General features: G+C 42.3%; 1 protein-coding gene across 2 annotated transcripts in view; it reads left to right on the plus strand.

Moving 5' to 3' along the window:
* The window catches only part of LOC150078535 (uncharacterized), a 135,292-nt gene that overhangs the window by 78,195 nt on the left and 32,509 nt on the right, over positions 1-24,588 (plus strand). For both annotated transcript variants that reach the window (XM_090384646.1, XM_090384647.1), the window contains exon 4: positions 12,794-12,844. In XM_090384646.1, the coding sequence (XP_090240772.1) occupies positions 12,794-12,844 (51 nt within the window). The remainder of the gene's footprint in view (positions 1-12,793; positions 12,845-24,588) is intronic.

Genomic DNA, 24,588 nt, shown 5'->3' on the forward strand with positions numbered 1-24,588 from the left:
TCCTTCTGCTTGGAAATTTGTTCACATCCAGCCAGTTCCTAAAAAGAGTGACAAATTCCTTCCATCCAATTATCGTCCCATTGCAATTACTTCTACTCTTTCTAAAGTAATGGAGAAATCAATTAACTGCCAACTCTTAAACTACCTAGAAACCTTCCGTCTGATCAACGATCGCCATTATGGATTCCGTCTGTGTCAATCCACTGATTGATATTCTGGTTTATGTTACCCATTTATGGACAAATTCAGTGGAAAAGTTTGGTGAAACACAAACAGTTGCTTTTGACATGTCAAAGGCTTTCGATCATGTTTGGCATAAAAGTCTTCTAAACAAGCTTCCATCAAAAACAATTGGCAAACAAGGTTTGCCAATTGTTTTTTGTAATTGGTTATCCAGTTTTCTCTCTGATCGCTCACTGAGGATGATGGTAGATGGCTCTCTGTCTTCTAACTTCTCCACTACTGCTGGTATCCTCCCAAAGTTCAATTCTTTTCTCTTGTATATTAATGACCTTCTTGCATTGAGTGGAAATCCCATTCATTGTTTTGCCGATGATAGCACATTCCATTCCACTTTTCAATTTGTGAAACCTTGTCTTGTTTAATCAGCTTCAACTTCTCGATATCCGCTACCAGTTCCTTAAATGCCGATCTCCAGTTTGGCAAAGACAACTTAGTTGATTTCAATCCTTCTAAAATTGTCTTAAGTTGTCTTATATCTCGCAGAAAAGGATTCTTCTGCTCCTGTGCTTATTTTTAGTATCACTCCGATTTCTAGGCAAAATGATATATCTCTTTTGGGGATTACCCTGACTTCTAATCTCTCTTGGCACAAGCACATTACAAATATTGCTTCCTCTGCGTATAAAAAAACTTGGTTTTCACTTTCGCTCTCGGCGTTACTTTTCTTCCAAACAGCTGCTCACTCTGTATAAATCGCAAGTCCGCTCTAACATGGAATATTTTTCCTACATCTGGGGCGGTGCCCCCAAAACCTCTCTCAGGCTTCTTGATTCCATTCAGAAGAGGGCAGTTAGGTTAATTAATGATTCATCTCTAACAGAGTCTCTCCACTCGCTTTCTCATAGACGCACTGTTTGTGCTGCATGTCTCTTCTACAGATACTTCCATGGGCACTGTTCTTCTGAATTGGCTTCTATAATTCCCGCTGTCTCTTTCAAAACAGTCCGAACACGTGCCGCCACCAGCCAACATCCATTTACTGTCCAACTTAAAACTCACAGAACCAACTTTTCATCTTCCTCATTTATTCATTCAACTGCCGTTTTCTGGAACAACCTTCCTTCATACGTATTTACCGAAAATTAGTCTACAGAAGTTCAAAGTCCAATGTCAACAAATATCTGGCATGGTGCCGTGAAGGGTATTGTATGGTCGTGGTACCTGCGTGTACCGGTGAACTGTACAATAAAGATCTTATCTTCTTTCGTTTTCCCAACCTCCAATTCAAGCAGGGTACTAAGCAGTATAGGTTCTGATACCTCTCGTGTTTGGGGTTTTCATAAAAAAAAAAAAAAAAAAGTGCACTGGTATGGGGAAGCCAATGGCCTTGGCAGCAAGTTGCAGTAATAGTCATGTCCAATGAGTTTGTTTTAGAGGTCACAGCCACTGGTGCAGGAGATGTCTAGAGTCAAGTCTTTAATTGGTGATCACTGGTGTAGTGTTATTAGTGTAAGTGTGTGTTGTTGTCGTCATACGGCACCAGGGGTTTCCCCCCCATCTCCGCGTTGCTTTCATTGCGGTGAACCAGTTCACTGTGAAATGCCAGAGATTTAAAAGTGTTGGAGAATTGTTCGTGTGTAGTGTCAGTGCCGTTGTTCATCTGGTCATTTAGCTGTTGGATTAGCTGTTGGTCATGTAGCCGTCGTAGTTGTAGAGTACCCTTTAAAAGGATCGATGAGTCTTGTCTGACGATATTTTCAGCTAGTTCTTTGATGCCCATTGCTGCAGTGCCCGATTTGCCAGCGTCTCCAATTGAGCCCTGGTGTCCGCCTCTACCGTCAATGTCAAGTCGTCCGCGAAAGCGTGCGCTCCCACAGAACCCAGGCGGAGATGGGAGAAATCCCAGGTGCCGTCTGACACGAACATAGAACCCAGGTCCGTCGTCAGGAATTCATCGAGGACCATTGTCCACAGGAGCGGCCCCAGAACCGACCCCTGCGGACATCCTCTGTGCACCTCTCTTGTTATTTTTTGAGTGTATGTTGATTTCAACTCTTCTTTGCGTTAAATAGCTTTCAATTACTTTGTACAGGTTAAGCGGCACCTCAACCTTGTCAGGATGCTTGGCCACCAAAGCGATTCAAATGCCCCAGAAAAGTCAACAGAGATGAGCAGCAGATACTTTGGCTACAGTCCTAAAATATTCTTAGCAAGTTTCCTAGTGCGTCCACAGTTGAGGACCCTGGTCTGAAGCCATACTGGTTTCCGGCATGTAGATCTGTTGCTTCATAGTGTTTTTTAACCCTCGCATGGAGTAATCTTTCAAAAAATTTGCTTGCCACTGGGAGCTCAGGTTCAATAAGATCAAGACCCGGGCATTTTCTATTTCTGGCCCTGCTAGTGGCCACCCTGAGTTCATCCAGGATGCTGGGGGACTCAATCGCCTGGTTGCTGTAGTTGTCGTTTCTGTCACATGTCTGTTGCTGAGCTGGAAAGGTTGGCATATCTGGTTTTTGATATATTGAGTCGAGTATGTTATTCATCGACTGTTCCCAGGTCGTGGTAAGGTCTCCCTGCCGAGTCCTAATGGTAGCAATCATCTCCCACCTAGGTAGCTTATTGGCGATTACCTTGTAGACAATGCCCCGGGGTAAGTGTCTCCCTAAAAGACGCTCTAGGGAGTCTTTGGTCTCCCTGCTGTGGAGTCCAAGGACTCCCAAGAGCGTCTTTTACTTGTCTTTATGGCGTCAGTGTACCGGTTTCTGATTTGTGTATATCTTTGCCTCAGGGCTTCGACCTCATTTGCTGGCCGTGTTCTTCGAGCCCTCTGAAAGTTCTTCCTACTCTTGTTCATTTGTCGCCGGAGCATGGTAATGTCCCAGATCCACCAGGGGACCGCACCCAGCCAGGTGTTTTCTTCCTGATAGTTTGATTGCTGATGTCTATCATCAGTTTAATAGTTGCCTTCTGCAGTTCGTTTGGATTATTCTGTGGATTCAGGGATGGAGGTTTGTTGTTAACCCCTGTAGTTAGCTTTTTGTATTGGGACCAATCTGCATTGGCAACCCAGTAGGCAGATTGGCAACTGGTGGTTGTGTTTCCGTTGCTATTGGCATCCTCAGCGCTTCCGAATATGTCGGGGCGCGCTGTGGCGTTTGTTTTGCCCAGCATTCTTTATATGCTTGTAGCGGTGCGTTAGCTTTCGGCTTTTCCACATACGTGTCATTGAGGATCGTCTCCATTTAATGAAATATGGTCACTATTTGCGACCTCAGTCTCGATTGGGTTTGTCCTTAAAGATATGTTCTAGGGCCGTTTTCAATATGTGGGTTTTCTCATAGACTGTACCATCGGGCAGCATGTGGTCCAGGGGTGGCTCCTGCTATTTATCCTCATTTATATCTCTTTGGGGAGCAGCTGGTTCTAGTTCTCTTGCTTTCGCTGTGCACTCTTCTTGTTTAGTGTCAGCTTTAGCTTGGCTTAGTTTACCAAGCTGGTTGATATATACGTGGCTGTCACTGATGTGTCGCCTTCTAATCCCATTATTTAAAACTAGCGGTCGTGAAGTTACTAGATGAACGGAGGTTACTTCGTAGTTGTCATTTGCCGGTGATTTTATCTGCGTGATATAATTCTTATGGTGAATTGGTTTGGAGAAGGAAGGTGTATTACGCTCGCTGGCTACTTTCGCGATCTCGTGATCGCTCCGGGATTTTTCCGCCGTCTGGTCGTTTAGTAAACTGCCATCTGCAGTGCTGTTGTCGTTGTTTGGCGCCCCACGCAGTATTTCATTATCATTACTTTTCCCTGGATTCCCGTGAGCCAGATCCTTAATTCTTAGTGTCCTGGACTTAGAGGTCTGGCAAGTGTTTCTTTCTGACAATTCAAGAGATGAGACAGACGTTTTTGGGATTTTGCAGCATTCTCCTACAAAAGAACTCCTGGATTTTTCTGGCAGTTTGTTTATGTGTGCAATCTTGCTGCAGGAACGGCAAATAAAGTTATTGCACCCAGTGCATTTGATATGAGAGTTTGAATCTAAGTTTTTTTTTTTTCTGTTCTACATAGGTGACCGGTACCAGTCTTGTTATTATCACGTATACGCTTGTTTACACTAGACATTGTTTAAGTGTACATATCAGCGTGGCTAAGGACAGAAACAATGATTATCAGTCGAGAGAGGGGTTGCAAAAGTTCCCTAGGGACGTGGGTTATTTCCGAGGGACTAAATACAAGTGTTATTATTATTATAATCAGTTTATTAACCACAAGAAACTGTGGGTTACCCAGGGACGGCAGTGTGCCAGGAGGCTGTGAGATTTCCATACTGAGGTGCGACGAACCACACGTACAAGAGTACATGCGTGCTCGTCCCGAGGTATTTACAGGATTGAATTTACATGCGCTTGAAATAAAAACAGTTTATAGCAATAAACAGAAGTTAAAAAAAACATGGAGCAGGCAAAAAGACCAGGTGTACATGATCGTCACAGGTTCAAGAGTTAGTAACAGTTCTTGAGGCATTCCTTTCTGTAGAGCTTGTCCTCACAGAACTTATCAGGGTTGATGCCCAGTTTATTGTAGATTTGGAGGCAGTTGGCCGGAAACATGCCCCTAAGGGAATGAATGTGTGTAAGTGTAAACCGCAGAGGGTTTCAGCAGTCACGGCGTTCACCTATTCTCTTCTTTGGGCCAGAGATTAACGGGGATATAGATGGAACATCAAATCGGCCTGTGATAAGCCGAGCTGGCATGAGTACATTTCTTGTCGTAATGAAAAGTCTCCAGGGAGTGGTTCCTAGAATAGCTTGGAGGATGGATCTGGAGATAGTAAAAGGGTGAGCAGACTGAGGTACTTTTTTAGGTGGGAGGCAGGAGCAGATGACCATATTTCAGATGCGTAGAGAGAGATAAGGGTAATGCACTCAGGATGTACCGACAAAGCAGCGATGGCTTGATGTACACCAATTATTAGTGGTGCAGGCCTGCACCACTAATATTGCACCAATTATTAATGGCGTTACCTGCACTACAAAATATTAGTGGTGCAGGCTAGCAGTTTTCATCTAGCCAATAGTGATGGCATCAAGAATAAGAGCTGGAACACCCCTTTTCTATTCATGCAAATCGCGTCGAGTTGGTTTGATGATTGGGAGAGAGTTCTTAGGTAGAAACCCGTGTTATTACCCTCGATGAGAGTAGTTGTCCGCTTTTCTTGTATTCCGTTCCAGGGAAACAGTAATTTTCTGTACTTGCTTTGTAAATATACTGTATCGCCGAAGTAACCGAACACCTGCATGTTTTTTTTTTTTTTTTATTGATAAAATATGTAATAATAGATTTATTAAATTTAATATATTCTGAACCAGTTTTTGATAATAATTACTCTGGTCCATTACTCGTTCAATACGGCGGTCATTGCAGCTACTGTTTGAGCATGTGGGTGTAAGTTCGAAGTTCTGGGACCAATGAATCCTATGCACACAGTCGGGACAACTACTTTGCTTCACTTCACATAGGGGCCTTCGTGTCTTCCCAACTGTGAAGTTTGGGGGAAATGCTGTCACGTTAGAACAGAAAGGTTCCTCTGCATTCTGCTGCCACAGTTTAGGAAGAGCGCAGTTGTGCAGAATATAAATGTATCCCGTGGTATTCTTTATAACAGGAACGACCCGTCAAAGGTCCTGCTTCTCAATACTGACACCATTCCAGACAGTAACAACACCTCCTCCTCCAAATTTCACAGTCGGAAAGAAATACAGTGCACAAATTCTTCATGCGAAGAATTTGTACATTGAAGCAGACCAGCAGTTACAAGTCCTTATACCTCACGCATGTTAAAAAGTACATTACTGTGAAAGCCAGCACTTCTTAAAATTAGTTTTGGCCAATTGAAAGTGGGCTTCATCTCATATACTCTGTTATGGATTCATGCAGTTGCAGTCACTGAGGAAAAGGCAACAGTATCGGCTTGACCTTAAAATGGTTATGCATTCTACACAAAATAATGCTCAAATATTCATATAAGCCGTTGTCCATGCGCCATCATTGCAGAAATGTGCAAGATATCTGAGAGACGTCCCGATTTCTAATCACGATGTTTGCCCTGGACTTAAGGGTATGAACATCTGCCAGGTGGGTGTGAGATACCCAGTGATAACCTTCGAGAATTTCACGTTTGAATTTGATCAATAGAAGGCAACCTTGTAACAAAGCAGCATCTTCCTACCACAGCTTCATTTTGATGGGATGTGGCAAGTTTTGACGTTAAAAACGTTTTTACCGGCGTTATTTGGAAAAGAGCGTTACGTTATCTATAAATCGTCACGAAACTCGATTGTACGCAACAAGTGCAGTGACGCGCTATGTTATACCATGTTACACCGCAGGTGAGCAGCGCATCGAGGGCGCCTCCGTAGCCAGGCGGGAAGGAGCAGCAGTGCGTAGCACACGCTTCTTGATTAGACCGGGGTTCGAGCCCGTCACCACCAAATACGGAGGATGCGGAAAGGTCAGGAAATGACCACCGCATATTCCCGGAGCAATATGCCCTTAGTTGCTAATGCTCCTAAAAAAAACCAAATAACTAACAAATAGCGCAACGATGAGCAAACTCGTCAAACCAAGAAGATATACTCCCTTAAGTTCATTAGACCTGAGATTGTTTTAAAACATCTCAAGACCTACACTGGAATGCTCTATACAATAAACCGGTGGAAGAAGCTGCAAACTTGATAGAGAAAGAGCTCCTGTTTATTGCTGACCCGGGTGCCTCAAAAGAGGTAAGGGTCACCGACAAAACTAAACCGTGGTTCAACGAGTATTTAAAACAGCCGTTTGTGGCCAAGCAAAAAAGCTTATAGGAAATGAAAAAATTCCGGATTGAATGAAGACCTCATGGACTACAAGAGAGAAAAAAAAAAAAAAAAGAGCCATTTTCTTCAAAAAGAAACGACATTCACACTATGAAGAGGTTATTAGAAAGCTTCGACATTCGAAAAGAATCGTTAGCAAAAAGGCCTCTAAATTTTAAATGGAAGAAACCACATTCGGACACTGGACTAAGGAGCGCTTTGAAAGGCAGCCAGTTGAAGGTAAAGCAAAATATGTCTAAGGATATCAGCTGGAGGATATGGCACAACATATTTTAACGAGAGGAGGCGTTTGCGGGAATGCTTTATCCACAGTCACTAGAGAAGATCTCATCAATGCCATTCATGTTAAGCAAGGATGCTTAACAAATCTACGCTCGGCCCCGACGGGTTTCCTATCTTTATTTTAAAAATATGCAGTGCCTGTATTGTTGATGTGCTGTTGCACATTTTCCAAAATATCCTGAAAGATGGGGTTCTCCCCAGAGATGGAATCACTACTTTATGCGGCCGGTGCCAAAAAAGAAGAACCCTAAAGCTTCTTCAGACTTTCGATATCAATCAGTTGTTCTCTTTTAAAACTTTTTTGAAAAAGCCACCCTTCCTGCTTTAACCCAACAGTGTTTTGCGCACTGGCCACCCCCATCTCCATACCGTAGTACCGAGACGATCCACTACTACTAATGTTGGAGACTCTCTTCAGAATGCAGCACGCATTAAATGAAAAAGCCCAAATTGACATCATATTCCTTGACATAAAGGCAGCTTTCGATAATGTTTCGTTACTTGCGCTTGAAAATATATTGAAAGTTTATTTCTACATTGAGGGCAAACTATTACAGATCATCAAGACCATTTTGAAGTCAAGGCACCTCATTGTACAACACCAAGAATTCCGTGCAGAATATGGCCACTTGGAGCATCCCTAAGGGAAGTGTTTTATCAGCTTTGCTGTTTGCTGCCGCCCTGGAGCCTTTTCTGGCGGGGAATCAGAATTTTATTTCCTACGCCGATTATATTAAGTATTTTGTTGTTTCTAACGAAGGATCTCAGGTGTCCGACGTCAATTTCAATGCCAACGCTAAGCTGTATGAACTGGAGACATACCTACGCAAAATCGGTTTGTGGCTAAACTCAGACAAGTCAGCACAACTGACAATAACTAATAAGAAGATAAAAAATAAAATTATCACAGATTAAGAAAGTCAACTCATACACCGACCTAGGAGTGAAGTGAGACGAGGGCCCTACCATCCAAAGGCACTTTCAGAACACTAGAACAAAAACTCTCGCTGCCATATGGGCTGTAAGACAGGAAATAACTGGGATTCGAAACCAGCAGCTAGTGACCCAATATATCCCAAGATGTATCGTTCCTGTATCCTTATATGCTTCGACAATTTGGTCCTCTGCTCCAAATACTTATATCAGGAAATTTCTCAGCCTGGAATACTGGTTGCTTCGGTGGTTGAATAGGATTGCCGGGAAGCCCTTCACAATTTCGAAATCCATACTGTACGCAAACTTGAACACAGCTCTGTGGATTCAGATGATCACAATACGTAACATCTGCACTCTAGCACAACTTCTGACTGGGAGTTTAGATGTCCCTCAAATTGAAAATCTTGTGGTCAAGCCCCACCCTGGAGCCCGCCTCCACAACCCTCATAGTCTCCGAAGCGCTCTCCATAACACGGACGAATTAAAGCGGAGGTTTTCTGCCAATACTCTGGAGCTCTTTAGAGACTTCAAAATAGACCCAGACAGGTACTGCCGTGAGAAAACTTACAGGAAGCTCATTGCAGCGGATCTGTATACGAAACTACAAATCTGATGAAGAACGTAATTCAAGAAAGACTTCAAGTGCCCTCGAACTCATAAAAATCTGAAATGAACGATGTATAGTGTCTTCAAAAGACTCTTTTAGGACTGAGGGTATTCTTCTTTGTTCAACAGAATGACTATCAGAATCATTTAATAGTGTAAATGAGGTTATCATTTTTCTACGTATGTATAATGTTTTGTAATTTTTCTATGAATGTATGATTTCTGTATCTATATAATTTTTCCTCTATATTTATTTATTTTATGCATTTTCTGATATTTTATTCTATGTTACTATCTAATAAGTTTAGTTGTATGTATGAGCCACCCTCCTAGATAATTTCTGTAAAGGGATGTTTGCTAAATAAACTAATAATAATCCTTGTGGACAAGAAGGAAAAGGATACCTACCTGATTGACATAGCGGTGCCCAACACTAGCAATGGCCAGAAAACCCATGAGGAGAAAATTAAGAAGTACACGAACCTGAGACATGAGATCAAGGAGATGTGACATATACAAGAAGTATCAACCATCCCAATCATCGTGTCAACTACCGGGGTGCCAAAGACTCTACATAGCAGCCTAGCAACAATAGGTCTCCCAGAGAACATCTACAAGGAACTCCAGAAAGTAGCAATCCTGAACACCTGTAGGATAGAGAGAGTTCCTGGACCAACAGTAACTCCAGACGTTGCAACCACCCTGTGTACTTGGTAGCAGTACCCGTCACGGAGTGGAATCCCCCAATCAGGGAGAAATAATATAATAATTGAAGGATTACTTCCAGAAACACACAGCAGCACTCCATCAAGCCATAAGGAAGGTAGACAAGCGGAATACCCCACTCAACCTAAGCGAGGAGTCCTCCCCCAACAAACGAAGTTAGAAAGATGGGCAGAGAAGACACTCTATGGCAGACACTATAATGATCTCCATCAAGATCACATAGATAAAATTGCTTCCAATGCATGGCACACGAGCGGGACGCTCTTCCCCGAGACTGAAGGATTCATGCTCGCCATCCAAGACCAGATAATCAACGCCAGGAAACATAGAAAATACATCGCCAAACCAAGGAGCCCAGAGCGTTTGATGACATATGTCGACGATGCCATCTGGCCTCAGAAACGATCCAACATATCACAGGGGGATGCAAAGTGATCACCCAGACTGAGTACACTCATGGACACGACCAGGTAGCCAGGATAATATATCAGAAGGTAGCAAGGAAATACCAGTTGATCGAAGAAAATGTACCTTACTAAAAGTACGAACCCCAGGCGGTACTAGAGACCTCAACCCACAAGCTGTACTGGGACCGCCCCATAATAACGGATAAGACAGTCAGTCTCGCACAACAGACTGGACATAACCCTTGTGGACAAGAAGGTTGTTTGGTTTTTAGGAGCATTAGGCAACTAAGACCATATTGCTCCGGGAATATGCGGTGGTCATTCCCTGACCTTTCCGCATCCTCCGTATTTGGTGGTGACGGGCTCGAACCCCGGGCTAATCAAGAAGCGTGTGCTACGCACTGCTGCTCCTTCCCACCTGGCTACGGAGGCGCCTGAACAAGAAGGAAAAGGCTGCCTATCTGATTGACATAACGGTACCCAACATTGGAAACCTGCAGAAAACGCATGGGGAAGAAATCAGGAAGTACACGAACCTAAGATAAGAGATCAAAGAGATGTGGCATATTCAACGAGTAACGACCATCCCGATCATCGTGTCAACCACAGGTATGGCGCCAAAGACACTAAATAACAGCAATAGGTCGCCCAGCGAACACCTACAAGTAACTCAAGAAAGTCACAATCCTTGAACACCTGTAGGATAGTCAGAGAGTTCCTCGACCAACAGTAATACCAGACATAACCATCCTGTGTACTTGGTAGCAATACCCGTCACGAGGTGGGACCCCCAATCAGGCCGAAATAATATAAGAGCAATAATAATAAATATCAGCATAATAATTAATATGTGGGTGACTGTGCCAAAATCTACAGCCCAGCGTTCGAAGGAATATCGTGAAAGAAAGAAAGGGAAGTTGGACAGAAATGTGAATCCAGATGAAATTCAACGAGTGTTTCGTTATGCCTGAGAGTTCTCAAACTGCACCCAAAAAAAAAGTCGAGCTGAAATAATGAAAGAATATCGTGAACGGAAGAAAAAGAAATTAGAAATTCAAGCTATTCCGAATCATAATGAAATTCAACCACAGAGTTCTACTATGCCTGATACTTATCAGGAATTTAAATCTCCAGCAGAACGAATGAGGGAATATCGTGAACGAAAAAAAGCGAACTTATAAATGGTTAATAATAAGATTCCTGATTACATCCCTATAGCGTCTAAACGAGCTGACAGTGAGTTTGAAAAACCAGTGTACAAAAACCCATTTGGATTTAGTTGTAATGTTTGTGATCGTTTATGGTTTCAATTAGATTTGAAACCATTTCCAACAACTTCATATGAATTACTTCAAAATGAATTTCATTTACAAGAAGTGAGTACTTTCATGACGTGTAATACAGGTCATACTTCATTAAAAGAGGGACAGATACCAACTATGGCCACGTCAAATGGATTTATATATCCAACATTTCCTCCTCATTTTCTTCCACTAGATGTTGTAACAGAGCGTTTGATATCACCACGATTACCCTTTATGCAAATTCGTCGTTTAAGTTATGAACATGGATAATATGGGATCATAACTGGTACATTTATATTAATAAATGTACCAGTTAACGTAAATACGATGGTTCATCAATTACCTAGAGAATTAAATGACGACTAATGCCATTAATGTACATATGAAACGAAGACTCGTACATAAATCATCTTATCTACAATCAATAAATTTTCTTACATAATTGAAAAGTGCTCGACACATGGATGGGCTTTAGGGAGCATATATCCCACGCTGTTCATATGAAAACTGTCTTTTGATATGAAAAACTTATCAAAAAGGATGTGTGCAGAATGAAATAGTGAAAATATGGTTACGGTATTTGATAAATTCACCTTTGTATAAATTCTACGGCATAAAAGAGAGTGACAATTTCTTGGGGACAAATGATGATAGTGAACAGGAACATTCAGATGAAATTGTGGAACCTGTCAATAATGATGATGAATTATTGATAATTCAATCACAAACATTATTATGGTCTGAAGATAAATTTATGTATAGCACCGGGTCAGAAATCATCTCCAACAAGTTTCATATTTCAAATACATGCAGAGCTTTCTTTTCCAGCTATATATTTGGGACATGCACGAAAATTTAAAAATGGATTGAAAATTACTTCCTTTATTTCACTCGATACCATCATCGAGTGAAATTCGTGGATTAACTCTCCAACATTTGCTATATATGACAATGAAAATTATGCGAATGCGTGCTGCAGAAAATTTGCAAAATTGAATTTAAATCAGTAGGAATAACAGCTAACATTACTCGTTCTATATTGGAATCAAAAGAATTTATAAACAAGCCATTAGAGTCTAACTTGGCGTTTCTAAAATCAATTCCCAATTCCGCATATTATTGGAGTCAACGTAAACGAGATGTGTTTGTCAATTAGGAAAACCTACAATGTTCTTGATGTTGAGTGCGTGTGAACCAACGTGGCCCGTATTACTATGTATGTTATACAAATTCAGATATAAACGAGAAATTACAACTAATGAAGTTGTGGCTTTGCCTTACATGGAAAGAGCTACATTAATAATATCGAGGAGAACTCTGACGTTTCGATAAAGTTTCGAATAACATTGGCATTTTATGAAATTATCTATTTGGATGAATCCCTTAAAAGTTGCCAAAATAATGAAACTATTGTGTTAGTAAGAAGTAAAATAATAGGCGACATTAGATGAATCTTTTTAATTTTCCTTTTCAGGTGAAGACATGGTTTCAGAATAGACGAGCCAAGTGGAGAAGAATGAAGCAGGTAAGATGTGAAGCACTTAAATAACAAATGGGCAGTTGTCTAGATATGGCTTAATTGGCAAGTAGGTCAACATTTTATAATGATTGCAATTATCTAATATAAGTCTACGCGGCAAAACAATTAAACAAAAGAGCACTTGGACAGCAGTTTTCATTAAACATGTTGGACACAACTTGTGTGATCGAGACCCGCTAATATTCGTAAAATCGGGCAAATGCTAAACGATTGTGATTTTCTCTTGTAGAGAATCTGATCTGTGTCCTCATTTTGAATTTAAATTGCTGTTTTTAATTTAACCAAATAAAAAAGAGAATAATAAATAGGCTATTAAGAAGAGAGTTCAAAAGAGTCGCCATATCCATAGTAAAACGCGCACTAAAACAAAGGACCCCCGCAAAGGGAAACCTTCTGTTAAGAATTACAGTAGAGCGTTAATTATCGGGAATAACTGATGTCAGACCTCTTCCGGATAATCGAACTTAAGGTAAAATTTAATTTAATTTAATTGGTAAGGTAAGATTACATTTATTTAATCTTACCTTACGATTAAATTAAATAATTAAGATTAATTAAATAAAAAATTGTAAAAAAGTTTCGGAAAACAGAAACATCCATCGAGGCATTTTTATGATTTTTATACAAAGCGGGACAAATGCTCTCGGTTTTTCCCCACTTACCGATTACGAGCACGGGCAATCTGTGCGTCCCAGTGGCATTTGCACTCATAGCGATTGTAACTCGCTATTTTCTCATCTTAAAACTTGGCGCGGGACTTTTTTTTTAGTGGCTAGGGTTTTCTTCGGTAATGCTTTCCATAATAAGCCATAATATTCTCTTTCTCGTAATTTGCTGTAACTGAAGCAAACTTCCTTTTCAAAGGACACCGCTGCCGATTCGTCTGCAGAAAGTTTCTCGCCATGAATGTCTAGTTCACGTGTACCGTGTCTCGGTTTAAAGTTTTTCAGCCAACCTGCGCTTGCCTTAAAATCTTCATTACCTCTTCATTTTCGATTAAGACCCAATGCTTTTTCACACAACGTTGGGCCAGGCACTGGTTCACCTAAACTTCTCTTCTGAAGAAACCACAAATAAAGTGCACTCTCTAAAGCGACATTTTCAGGTTTTCGACTTCTCCCTGCTAGATCCTCCTTCGTTATCCATAATCGACACAAATTCTGTTATAGCATTGAATTTTTCTTGATGTTGTAAATTGTTGAAGTCCCCACATTAAACTCTATTGAGAAATTTCACCTTCTCCAATTCTATTAATAATTTCCGCTTTTGTTTTTTTTGCAATGTTAAAAGTACGCGTTTTCTTTTTGTTCACATTTTACCGTAAAAAATATGAGAAAAATAATAAATCGCTCAGTTTCAGGCCGATGTTATTCTTACCGAATCTGGAGCTAAACTAATCTGAAATTCACTCGTGGCTTCCAAGATTGCACTTTTAGCCAAACTAGGCAACATCCTGGAACCCCTCATGGCCCTGAGGATTGTTAACCTATTCCAATCGAAGGATCTTATTTCCCCAGCACAATACGGTTTCACGCCTAATCGCTTCTGCGAAGATATGCCCTCTTCGACCTGATTCTTCATCTAGAAACATCTAAGTCAAAGTATGAGCTTGCTGTTTGTGTTGACTTTGAGGGGGGGGAGATTCGACAAAGTTTGGTGGGAGAGTGCACTGGAACGTCTTCAATCGGCCAACTGTTCCTCACAACTGTAATGGCTGACCAGAAACTACTTTTCTGAAAGGTCAGTTATGGTCAAAACAAAGCATCGGCACGTCACCAGCCAGACCAATCTTTCGGGGGATGCCTCCAAGGATCTGTCCTAAGACCCCTGATCTGGAACGTAGTCTTACAAGATTGGCTGAGCAGATCATTTGAACGCACCAAGGTCATTTCATTTGCTTATGATCTTACCATTGTTGTCTCTCTGGACACTCAAGACTTGCTCTGGAAGATACTGCTAACATAGTTTTAACTAACCTTACCCACTGGGCTAAGACTAACAAACTGCACATCAATCCTCACAAGACAAATATGATGATCTTTAAAACTAAACTGGATCTTCGGCGGCCCCCTCAAGTCAAGATAGACGGAATAAGACCCCCCTGCGTTCTACTCTGAGCTGGGTACCCTAGACCAGCCAGCTCCTCCCTCTCTCACCTTATACGGTTTTTTATTTCATTTTATTTATTTATTATTTTATTTTATTGTTATTATTTATTGTAATTTATTTATTTTTTGTTTTTTTTCTATTTTTTTATTTATTTATTATTTTGTTTTATTATTATTTATTTATTTTTACTATGTCACATTTGGATGTGACATAGTTTATTATGTCACATCCAAACCATGGATGTGACATAGTAAACTACCAGATATTTCTGGTAGTGTAATTCGCGTTTAATAATCTCTAGATCCAGCCAGTACTTGCAGAGTAGGGGTGCTCATGGTGCAGCATACTCGGTTATTGTTAAGAGTATAATTCTATGAATACTGTGTATTTTTTTCTTGCTCTTAACTGTGGCTGCTCTGGAGGAACCAGATGCCAGCACCCTAGGTTATTACAAGTAGAAGGACTTTATACAGTATATGTAAGACAGGGTTTTCTTTTAAGGCCCCAGTCTGAGTGACTGATACGGGCTATCATGGCTACTTAATTTCTGATCTCTTTAGCCAAATAAGTGAGGTGAAATAAAATAACGGTTCATTGTCAAATATTCAAAATACTTCAGCTTAGTTTGATTGAAGTGCCATGTAGTATATGATCACAGGAAATCTCGTGGTGTGCAGGGTCCCTTTGATCAGAATATATTAGTTTTTCTACAGAGATCGTGCGTTCGTGAACACTGGCCCATTTCAGTAGTGATTGCAAAGCAAGGTTGGTTCTTTCTTCCATAACTGCTCTAGTGTTAGTGGTATAAGCAGAATAATGTCCTCTGCAAAGGTAACTTTATCATATGGGATCTAAGCTTGTGTTAGTGTGAAGTTCATCCAGTACTAAGTTCCAAAAAGAAGGGACCCAGACTGAGCCTTGGAGGCACCCCTTAGTCACAGTGTGCGTGATTGCTTGGAATTCAGGATTACGTAAGTCTATTGCCGAAGTAATCCACAGTAATGTGGTATACGAGGGTGGTTCAATAAAGATGAGGATACGGATACCGTTTTTGTAGAAGTGGTGAGGTTTGTCTTTGAACCATGACTCTGTTGCAGAAAGAGTGTCTCGTCGTCAAGGAAGTGGGTCCCCTGAAGAAATGATTTGAGGGAAGGAAACAAGAAGTCCGATGGTGTAAGATCGGATGAGTAGGCGGGATGGGACAGTATTTCATATCTACAAGTGGCCGCTTGTGTTGTTGAATTTCAGAATTGTGAACTGGGGCATTGTCTCGAAGCATTCTCAAACCTTTGGACAGCATGTCACGCCTACATGTTTTGATTTTCTCCAGTAATTTTGTGAGTAAGTTGGCATAATAGCACCTGTAATTGTTCTGCCTTTCAGCAGGTAATAAGTCATTATTACTCCTTTTTCATCCCAAAACACTGTCAGCTAGACCTTTCCTGCTGACGCTTGGACTTGGGGGCTGGGGAACCATGATGTCGCCATTTTCATGGACTGCTTTTTACTCTCAGGGTCGAAATGGTGTATCCAACTTTCATCCTGAGTGATTAGGCGAGAGAAAGTCTTCCTCGTTTTTTTGGCACAGGGCTAACAACTCTTGAGATTTCTATTGTCGATCAGCTTTCTGGAAACTAGTCGATAATCTGGGAATCCATCTTGCACTCAATTTCCGTAAGTGGAGTTGGTCACGAAGCTCTGTTTCAACAGAGCCCACACTAATCTTCACCTCCTGGGACAATTCACGCACAGATATCCGGCGATCTTCCGTGATTAACGACTCCAATTTTCTGATCGTGCTGTCATCAATAGCTGAATGGGAACGACCTGGAATGGTTCAGATTCTACCGATGTCCGACCACACCTAAACTGTCTATGCAGTGCTTCACAATGCCATAGGATGGAGCGTCATCCTTATGTACAGCAGTCATCTGGATTTCTCGTGGATTTCTTTAGGAGATTTCCCCTTCAAGAACAGATACCAGATTACAGCTCTGGCTTCAACTTTGTCCATGATGCTACTTCGTCACACATTCAGCTCTGTAAGAGAAAAACAAATTAAGACACAGGGATGAAATTTTACACCTTTAGTATGATGATGCTACAATATTGTTTGATGCTACACACAAAATATCATGACTCTGCGATATGTGGAAGTAGGTGAGGGCGATTCTTTATTGAACCACTCTCGTAAGTTGAGAAGCACATTTGCCAAGTGTAGACTTCTGAGAACGCTGGGCCACCAAAGGGCATCAAAGACGACTTCAAAATCCACTGACATAGCCAAGAAATATATTTATTGTTGTTGTTGTTATTGGGATTAACGACATAAGGGCTACTGAGGCCAAATTGTGTCTGTTCAGTCTATTTATAGGCAACATATCGTTAGAGATGTTAAGTTATCTCCTGTACAGGCCAATATGTTTTAAATACATGAAAAGTTCTTGTATATCGGCTTCATTTCCTAATATATGAGACAAATTAGATGAGCTGTTCAACGTTAAGAGTGACCGGAAAGTGTTTGATCAAACGGTTGAATATAAGGGACACTCAACCAGAAAATGACGAACCATAAGTTGCGTCTGACAGGATGAACACTGAGGTGGGTTTTCTCCCACCAGCAGGAAGAGATGGGTATGGTTAGTGTGTCCAATTCTGAGCTTTGCCAATACCACTTCTCGTCTGTTTCGTCGGAAGGAAGCTAGAGAGCCCCAGCTTTTGATCTTCTTTTATCTGGTCAAGTTTATTGTTGATGTTACCTTTCCAGATCTGTGACCATTTATCGTAGCACGCTTTACGAATGACAGACTTATAGTCGCTGTAAGGAACCTCAACCCTCTTTCTCACAACACCCTCAGGTGTTGTGAGAAAGAGGGTTGAGGATGTTTAGCGGCAAAGTCGGCACTTTCATTTCCAGGAATGCCAGAATGGCCAGGGATCCAGCAGAAACTGATCGATTGATTGGACACACTGCAACAGAATAGCTGGGAATGAATCTGTTTCAAGATAAGATGAGAATATGAGAACTTCTTTATGGCAGAGACAGCACTGAGGGAGTCGGTGTAAATATTTTTCTTGTGAAAAATGATGCCCTCATAATGAGTGGTCACCAAACTTTTTTGGTCGCGCACCCTTAATTTACTTAAAAGGACTAGCGCGCACCCCGGAAAAAAAAAAAAAAATTAAATATATAAATTTAATATATTTTTTATTTATAAATCATTTACACGGAAGGCAATTATTTTTGATTTTAGATATAATATCTAAAATCAAAAATAATTTTAAAAGATCACAAATAAAAAAAATACAAAACAAAATTAAATTGAAGTTCAAGTACAAAATGATAAGAAATCATCAAGGTAACAAGTGTAGTAAATTTAATGCAATACTATTTATAAATAATGTTTTATAATAAATAAATAATTAATAAATGTTTTATTTATAAATAATTTACACGGTTGCATTTATCTAGATAAAATGTATTATATCTAGATTATATATCGGTGTGGAAAACAGCCCTCACGATTTTATTGAGTATTATCTCGCGCACCGCGTGGATGACCTCGCGTATCCCACTTTGGGGACCACTCCCATAAGGTATCAAAAGCGCCCTCAAGGTCGATAAGGATCGCCATAACGTACTTGGAAGTGGAGCTATCAATGCGGTTCTAATAAGGCGTCTTCGCATCCAAGCCCTTGCCTAAAACCGTATTGAAGAGAGGATGAGCTTGTAGCTCCCCGCAGCGGGGTGATTTTATTAGCAATTGGTCTCTCTAACACCTTATGGGTTCTTCTTGGTGTCCACTCGAAAGACCTCGAAATAATATGTAGAGATCTTAATTACAGACTAAAACATCCTATCGCCACCGACACTATGCGCCAGTGCGACTAATGTAACGTGACCTGCTCCCCGCCTTACTTCGAATTGATACTGGCTCTCCACAATGTGAGGACCGGCACCCAATTTAGATGAACCCTTGGCATTGTCTGCGAACCATACAGGGCTGAATGGAACCCTTAGGATGGATTGAAGATATGAAAGAATGCATCATCGCACGAGAGATAGAGAAAGAGAGAGAGAATAAGGATGAAAGTGGCTAATTAAGTGTGTGGCTCTGGTTGTGTGAAAAAATTAAAATGTGCTGCGTGTAGTGTACGTGAATGATGAGTGTGTGTCCATGTATGTTAACATGTTCAGTGGGAATGGTGTGTGTGTGTGTGTGTGCCTATGAGTGTTAACGTTTTGTGTGTGTATATACTGTACGACGGTGGTTGTGTGGTTACCCCATTTATTCTGCTGCAGGAGTGCCCTATATCTTGGTCCCCCTCTTGCTGCTCTTGGCCGTGATCAACTGCAGGCATCGTGGCGATTCCTCTTCGAAGGCAGCTTGGCGTGGGATGCTGATATTGCTGCAGCTGGTCTGCACCAGTGTAGGATTACTTGGATTGCTACAGCTGACGGCAAGTACCTCATAAGGAGCCCTGTCCCTACGCATTTATATTCTCCCTATCCTAATCAAGTACCTCGGCTGGTGGATGCTACCACCACATACACTTCAATCTTCCTTTACCAGTCCTCTCGCAGGGGTGCTCTCCTATCCCCTATACTTCATCTAATGGAAATCTCTATCAACCAATGTCTTTGCCTTCAACTATACTCCACTCTAAGACTGTCACCCCCCCTTTCCTTTCCAATAAAAGTATTACTTCTTTTATTATTTTATTGGGACCTCCTTGGCAAGCACGGGCTACGCCAGGGCTCTCCTCGCCACAGCTTTCACTCCTTACTGACTTAGTCCGCCTTCGCTCGGCCATCCACGATAACTAGGGGACGTGGTATTCCACGGGCCCTAGGCCAAGAGGCCAGATGAACAACATAACCTAACGCTAATCTGACACACACACACACACACACTACCTGGCGTTTAAAGAGTTTTCATTGCATCTGAAAGTTACGACGCGGAGTTGTGTGTGTGAGGGGAAACACTGGTGCCGCTTGACATGTTACACTTTGTACTGTTCTTTGAGTACCTCTATTTCTTGTTAGGGCCAGTTGCTGCGTGACCTTTGGAAAGCCTTTCTTTCTCCGTGCCATGTACTCTGCCCCTGGGCATTCAAGCCCGGGACACTACCAGGCGACAGCATATTGCCCACGTGGAGGAGTTGCAGGCATTAATAGTACAGTAATAGTAACAGCCGTATATTGACTGCTAGGAAGCCAAAAGCCTTATCTGCACTGGCCGAAAAAAAAAGAAGAAAAAAGTAGATAAGAAAATACAAATCATTTACTTCCCCCTTTATATAGGCAACTACCCGGTTGATCTTTAAATTTCTTCAAACTGTCAGTGTTAAGTACCTGCGAAGGCAACTTATTACAGCAATCAACAACTCGCTGGCTAAAAGAAAGCGTCTAACAATCTGGTCTAAACCCCTGTAATTTGAATTTATGCCCTCGAGTTCTGGAATTCGAAATCTTCTCTCATATACCCTTTTGCTTATCTCACTATGCGAGTTGCCCGTCTTTGGACACTTTCAAGAACCTCAATGAGCTTAAAGTGTCCAAAGATTGGCAACTCTTATTTCAGATGAGGTCTCATACTTGAACAGTGTTCCAAATGTGGTCTGCAATTGCTTTATACAGGGGCACTATGACCTCCCTACTCTACGTGATAATGTTCGATAAATCACCGATAGGACACTGTGGGATTTCCTGGCTGCCTGTTTAAGCTGCTCAGAAAACTTCACATCTGTCCGTATTATAACTCCCAGATCCATTTCTTCTTCCACTGTTTTTAATTCAACTATTTATTTTAATTCAATTTATTTTGGGGTTGCTATTCTCCAAGTGTATAAGACCTTGCATTTTGCTGCCTTAAAAAATAGATGCGACTTTTCTGGCCATTTTTTGCAGCTTGTTCAAGTCATCCTGAACGAGCGCCGCTTGGTGCTAATCATTAACTAGTCTACCAATCTTTGTCGTCTGCAAATTTTTACATCACGCCTTCTATCCCTTCGTCGATGCCGCTTATGAAAATCAGAAACAAAAGTGAGCCAAGAACCGATCATAGTGACACAGTGTTCTGTGAAAGGCGCCACCTGTGGTTTTCCCACATCTGCACCATGGTACTTTTTGAAGAAGTACAGAATCTCTGTAAAAGCCAGAAAAAGTGTAATGTCCGGTTTCTGTCAAAGTAGTGTTGTTTTGTTGTTGTGTCTCTGGCTGCTTGGCCGCAGAATCCCCAGTGGGGCCCCACGTTGCCCGCCACCACCACTGGGAGTTGAGCCAGGCTGCCCATTATACTCTGGCTTGCCTTTGCCAGGGTTGCCTGAGCTTCCTGACAGAGGCCAAGTGAAAAAAAAAAAGAGGGGGGAGAAAACATAGAACAGGGATACGAGTTAGAAGGAACAGAAAGAGGGAAAAGGAGGACGGACTGAAGTTGAGGAGCAGTCCGCTCTTTGTTATGTGAAAATATGGTAGTGGGAGTTAAAGTAGCACGGGACAGGTGGTGCACCTTCATGATTACTAGAGGCCAGTGGACTCTGTATCCCGCACTCAGGAGTTCTCCAGAGTGCCAGCAATCCCGCACCAGAACAGTGCTGGCTGATCCTACCCTATAAGGGGTTTGCAGCAGTATCCCGCACCAGAATGGTGCCAGCGGTGTTCCTACCCTTAAAGGATTAGCAAGTTGTCAGGGCAGTGTCTTGTAGCAGAGAAGGAGCTAACCCACACCAGTCTGATTCAGGCCTTGGGCAGCATGATCCAATGTTGTTCTCATTTCAGCAATCTTGGCTCGCCTCAGTGCGAAGATTCCCTGCGCATACACAGTTAGTGCCCTGTATGTGTTTTCATCGAGCAGCAGCGAGGACTCTTGGTTACGTGGATTCCTTTAAATTGTGGTAACAAATTTGATTCTACTGTTGTCATAGGCAGGCCACTCATACATGAGATGCCCCCAGGACTCTTCTTCTCCACACTGGGCAGGTCTCTTTCAACCCCCATAGCTGTAAGTTTCTGACGGAATGGGCCGTGTTCAGTGATAATAAACGTCATTTGCAGACCAGGCGAGAACCAGGGAGGGGGCTCTGGGTGAGTATGGTTTATAGTTGGGAGGAATCGCCTCGTGATGTCTCCTTTCTGCATGGTTTCCCAACTCTGTTGCCATATCGCTTGTAGGTGTTGGGTGATTCTGCTCTTCTCTGTCTTGGGATCATTTGCAAGATCCAGCTGGAGATTTACTATTTCAGCTGGTGTTCGTTTCCTAAAGTGGTAATGTAGGACTCGCCTGACTACTACTAGGTAGAGTGGCTAACAACCTGTTAGAACTTGCAAGGCAGGGGTGCTAACAGCGCGCACGCCCTACTAATTGATAGCAGCATGAACCTTTGAATTGTATCCAGCTTTTGTTTGTTTTTTGGTAGTGTAGCTTGTCTGTACCAGGTGGAGGCACCGTAGCAAGCTATCGGGACATATACTGCTTTGTATATGAGGGTCAGAGCTTTGTGCTTCAGGCCCCAGTCGGCTCTACTCACCCTCCTGATCATGGCGACATACTTCCGGATTTTGGTGGCTAGATATTTCAGGTGGTTATTGAAAGTAAGATCCGAGTCAATGTAAATACCTAAGTATTTAACCTCTGTGTACAGTCGGATAGGAGTGAAGTTTAATTTCATCGTAGGTGGTCTTCTAATTTGTAGTCTGCCCTTGAGGAGAATGGATTTTGTTTTTTCTGCCGAGATTGGTAAGGTTATGCAAGGTTGCCCAGTTCTGGAGCATACAAGCGCTGCATTTGCAATAATTTCCAAGGACGACCTAGTGTCCGCACGCACCAGCAGGACAAGGTCGTCCGCAAAGGCCAAGGGCTCAGCCCCCCCCCCCCAAGGTCCAAGAACTCGCCCAAGACAATAGACCAGAGTAACGGGCCAAGCACAGAGCCCTGCGGACATCCCCAGTGGATGAATCTGGTAACTGTCTGATATTTGTTAGTAACTCGTACTTTTCTGTTGGTTTGATAAGACTTCATACTGTTATATATATTTATAGAAACATTTGATTGCCGAAGTCTCCGAAGAACGCTGGGCCACCACAGGCGGTCGAAAGCTCCAGCAAAGTTCACCAATATAGCAAGAGAGTACTTGACACCGGAGTGCGATGCTTAGGCGATTAGATTGTTGATAGCATCTTCAGTGCTGCAGCCTGTTTTAAAGCCATATTGTTTTTCTGAGGAGAGTTGGTGTTCCTCGTAGCAGGCAGAAAGTCGAAACAAGAGTAGACGCTCCAGTAGTTTGGCCATCACAGAGAGTAAGGCAATCGGGCGATATGAGGCTGGATTCTGTGGTGACCCACAGAACCCAATGTGGTCCGAGTTTTTCAGAATTAGTTTTAAGGTTGCAGTCTTCCATGAAGCTGGGAAGGTGCCCTCTGCCAGGCACTTATTCAATAGGCTTAGAAGTATAGCTGGGCAGGCTTCAGCGAATTTTTTGAGAACTTACCTCCAGCAGGTCTGCACCTGGTGTTTTTCCATCTTTCATCTTGTTAATTTCCAGGTCCATTTCAAAACCAGTGAACGGGGGCTCCACCGTCGCCGTGTGGTATTTTAAATTCTGGTTGATAATTTCTTGTTGCTGTTGCATCAGGGGTGCCTCTTCAACAGGGTAAATGGTATCAAGAATGTTATTTATAGTGTCCTCCCAGGTATAGGTGGAAGTACCGTCTATTTTTAGTGTTGTATCAAGCACCTCACCACATGGTAATTTATTAGTTACAATTTTGAAAACGATGCTCCAGGGGGTTCTCATTTCGGAGGCAGACACAAGAGTTTGCCACGATTGCTTTTTATTTTTGCGAATTTCTTTAGTATATTCATTCCTGACTGTGCGGTAAGCTTTCCTGGCTGCCGTAATCTCTTGGAGGGAGATCGTCGCCCTTGCCCGCTGGAACATTTTTCTAGCATGGTGGACCCGTCTTCTTAGGTCGTCTAGCTGGTCGTTCCACCAAGGGACAGCATACCTGTAGGGCCTTTTGCGTGGGACGGAAAGGTCGCAGACGCTTCTGATAGTAGCGGTAATGCTTTTCACACAGTCATCCGGTGTTAGTGTGTCAGGGAGTGGAATAATTTCAGGGAGTCTCATTGACAGTTCAGTTCGAAAGCGCTCCCAGTCAGCCTTCTTGACGTTATAACGTATCACATCTCTGGGGACTGGAGGGGTTCGTTCCAGAGAACGAACCAGGGAGAAATGATATCGCTCTGTGGTCCGACGTAGTCCAGGATTCTTGAACAGTCCATCTGGCGAGCTTGACAGCAATATCTGGAGTCGCCGCTGTAACGTCAATGTTGCTCTCTCTGAGGGGGCCGCTGTAGGTGTGGAGATGACCAGTGCGGTTTACAACTTGAAGTCCTGTTTTGAGGAAGAAATCTTTGAGTCGTGCACCATTCCTATGAGCAGACCTGTCAGGTGTATGACTGTGCCAAAGCACAGATCGGCAGTTTGCATCCATGGCTAGCAGCAACCCCCCCCCCCCCCCGAAAGAAGTTGGAGAGCTGTCTGGATGTTGAGATTGCTGGGAAAATATCTTCTCCAGGATGGATATATAAGGACAACAAGAAGAGCGGGCCCAGCGG

This window comes from Mastigoproctus giganteus, chromosome 11 (assembly GCF_048544385.1).
Source record: "Mastigoproctus giganteus isolate SK-2022 chromosome 11, ASM4854438v1, whole genome shotgun sequence".
In the NCBI taxonomy this organism is placed as follows: Eukaryota; Metazoa; Arthropoda; class Arachnida; order Uropygi; family Thelyphonidae; genus Mastigoproctus; species Mastigoproctus giganteus.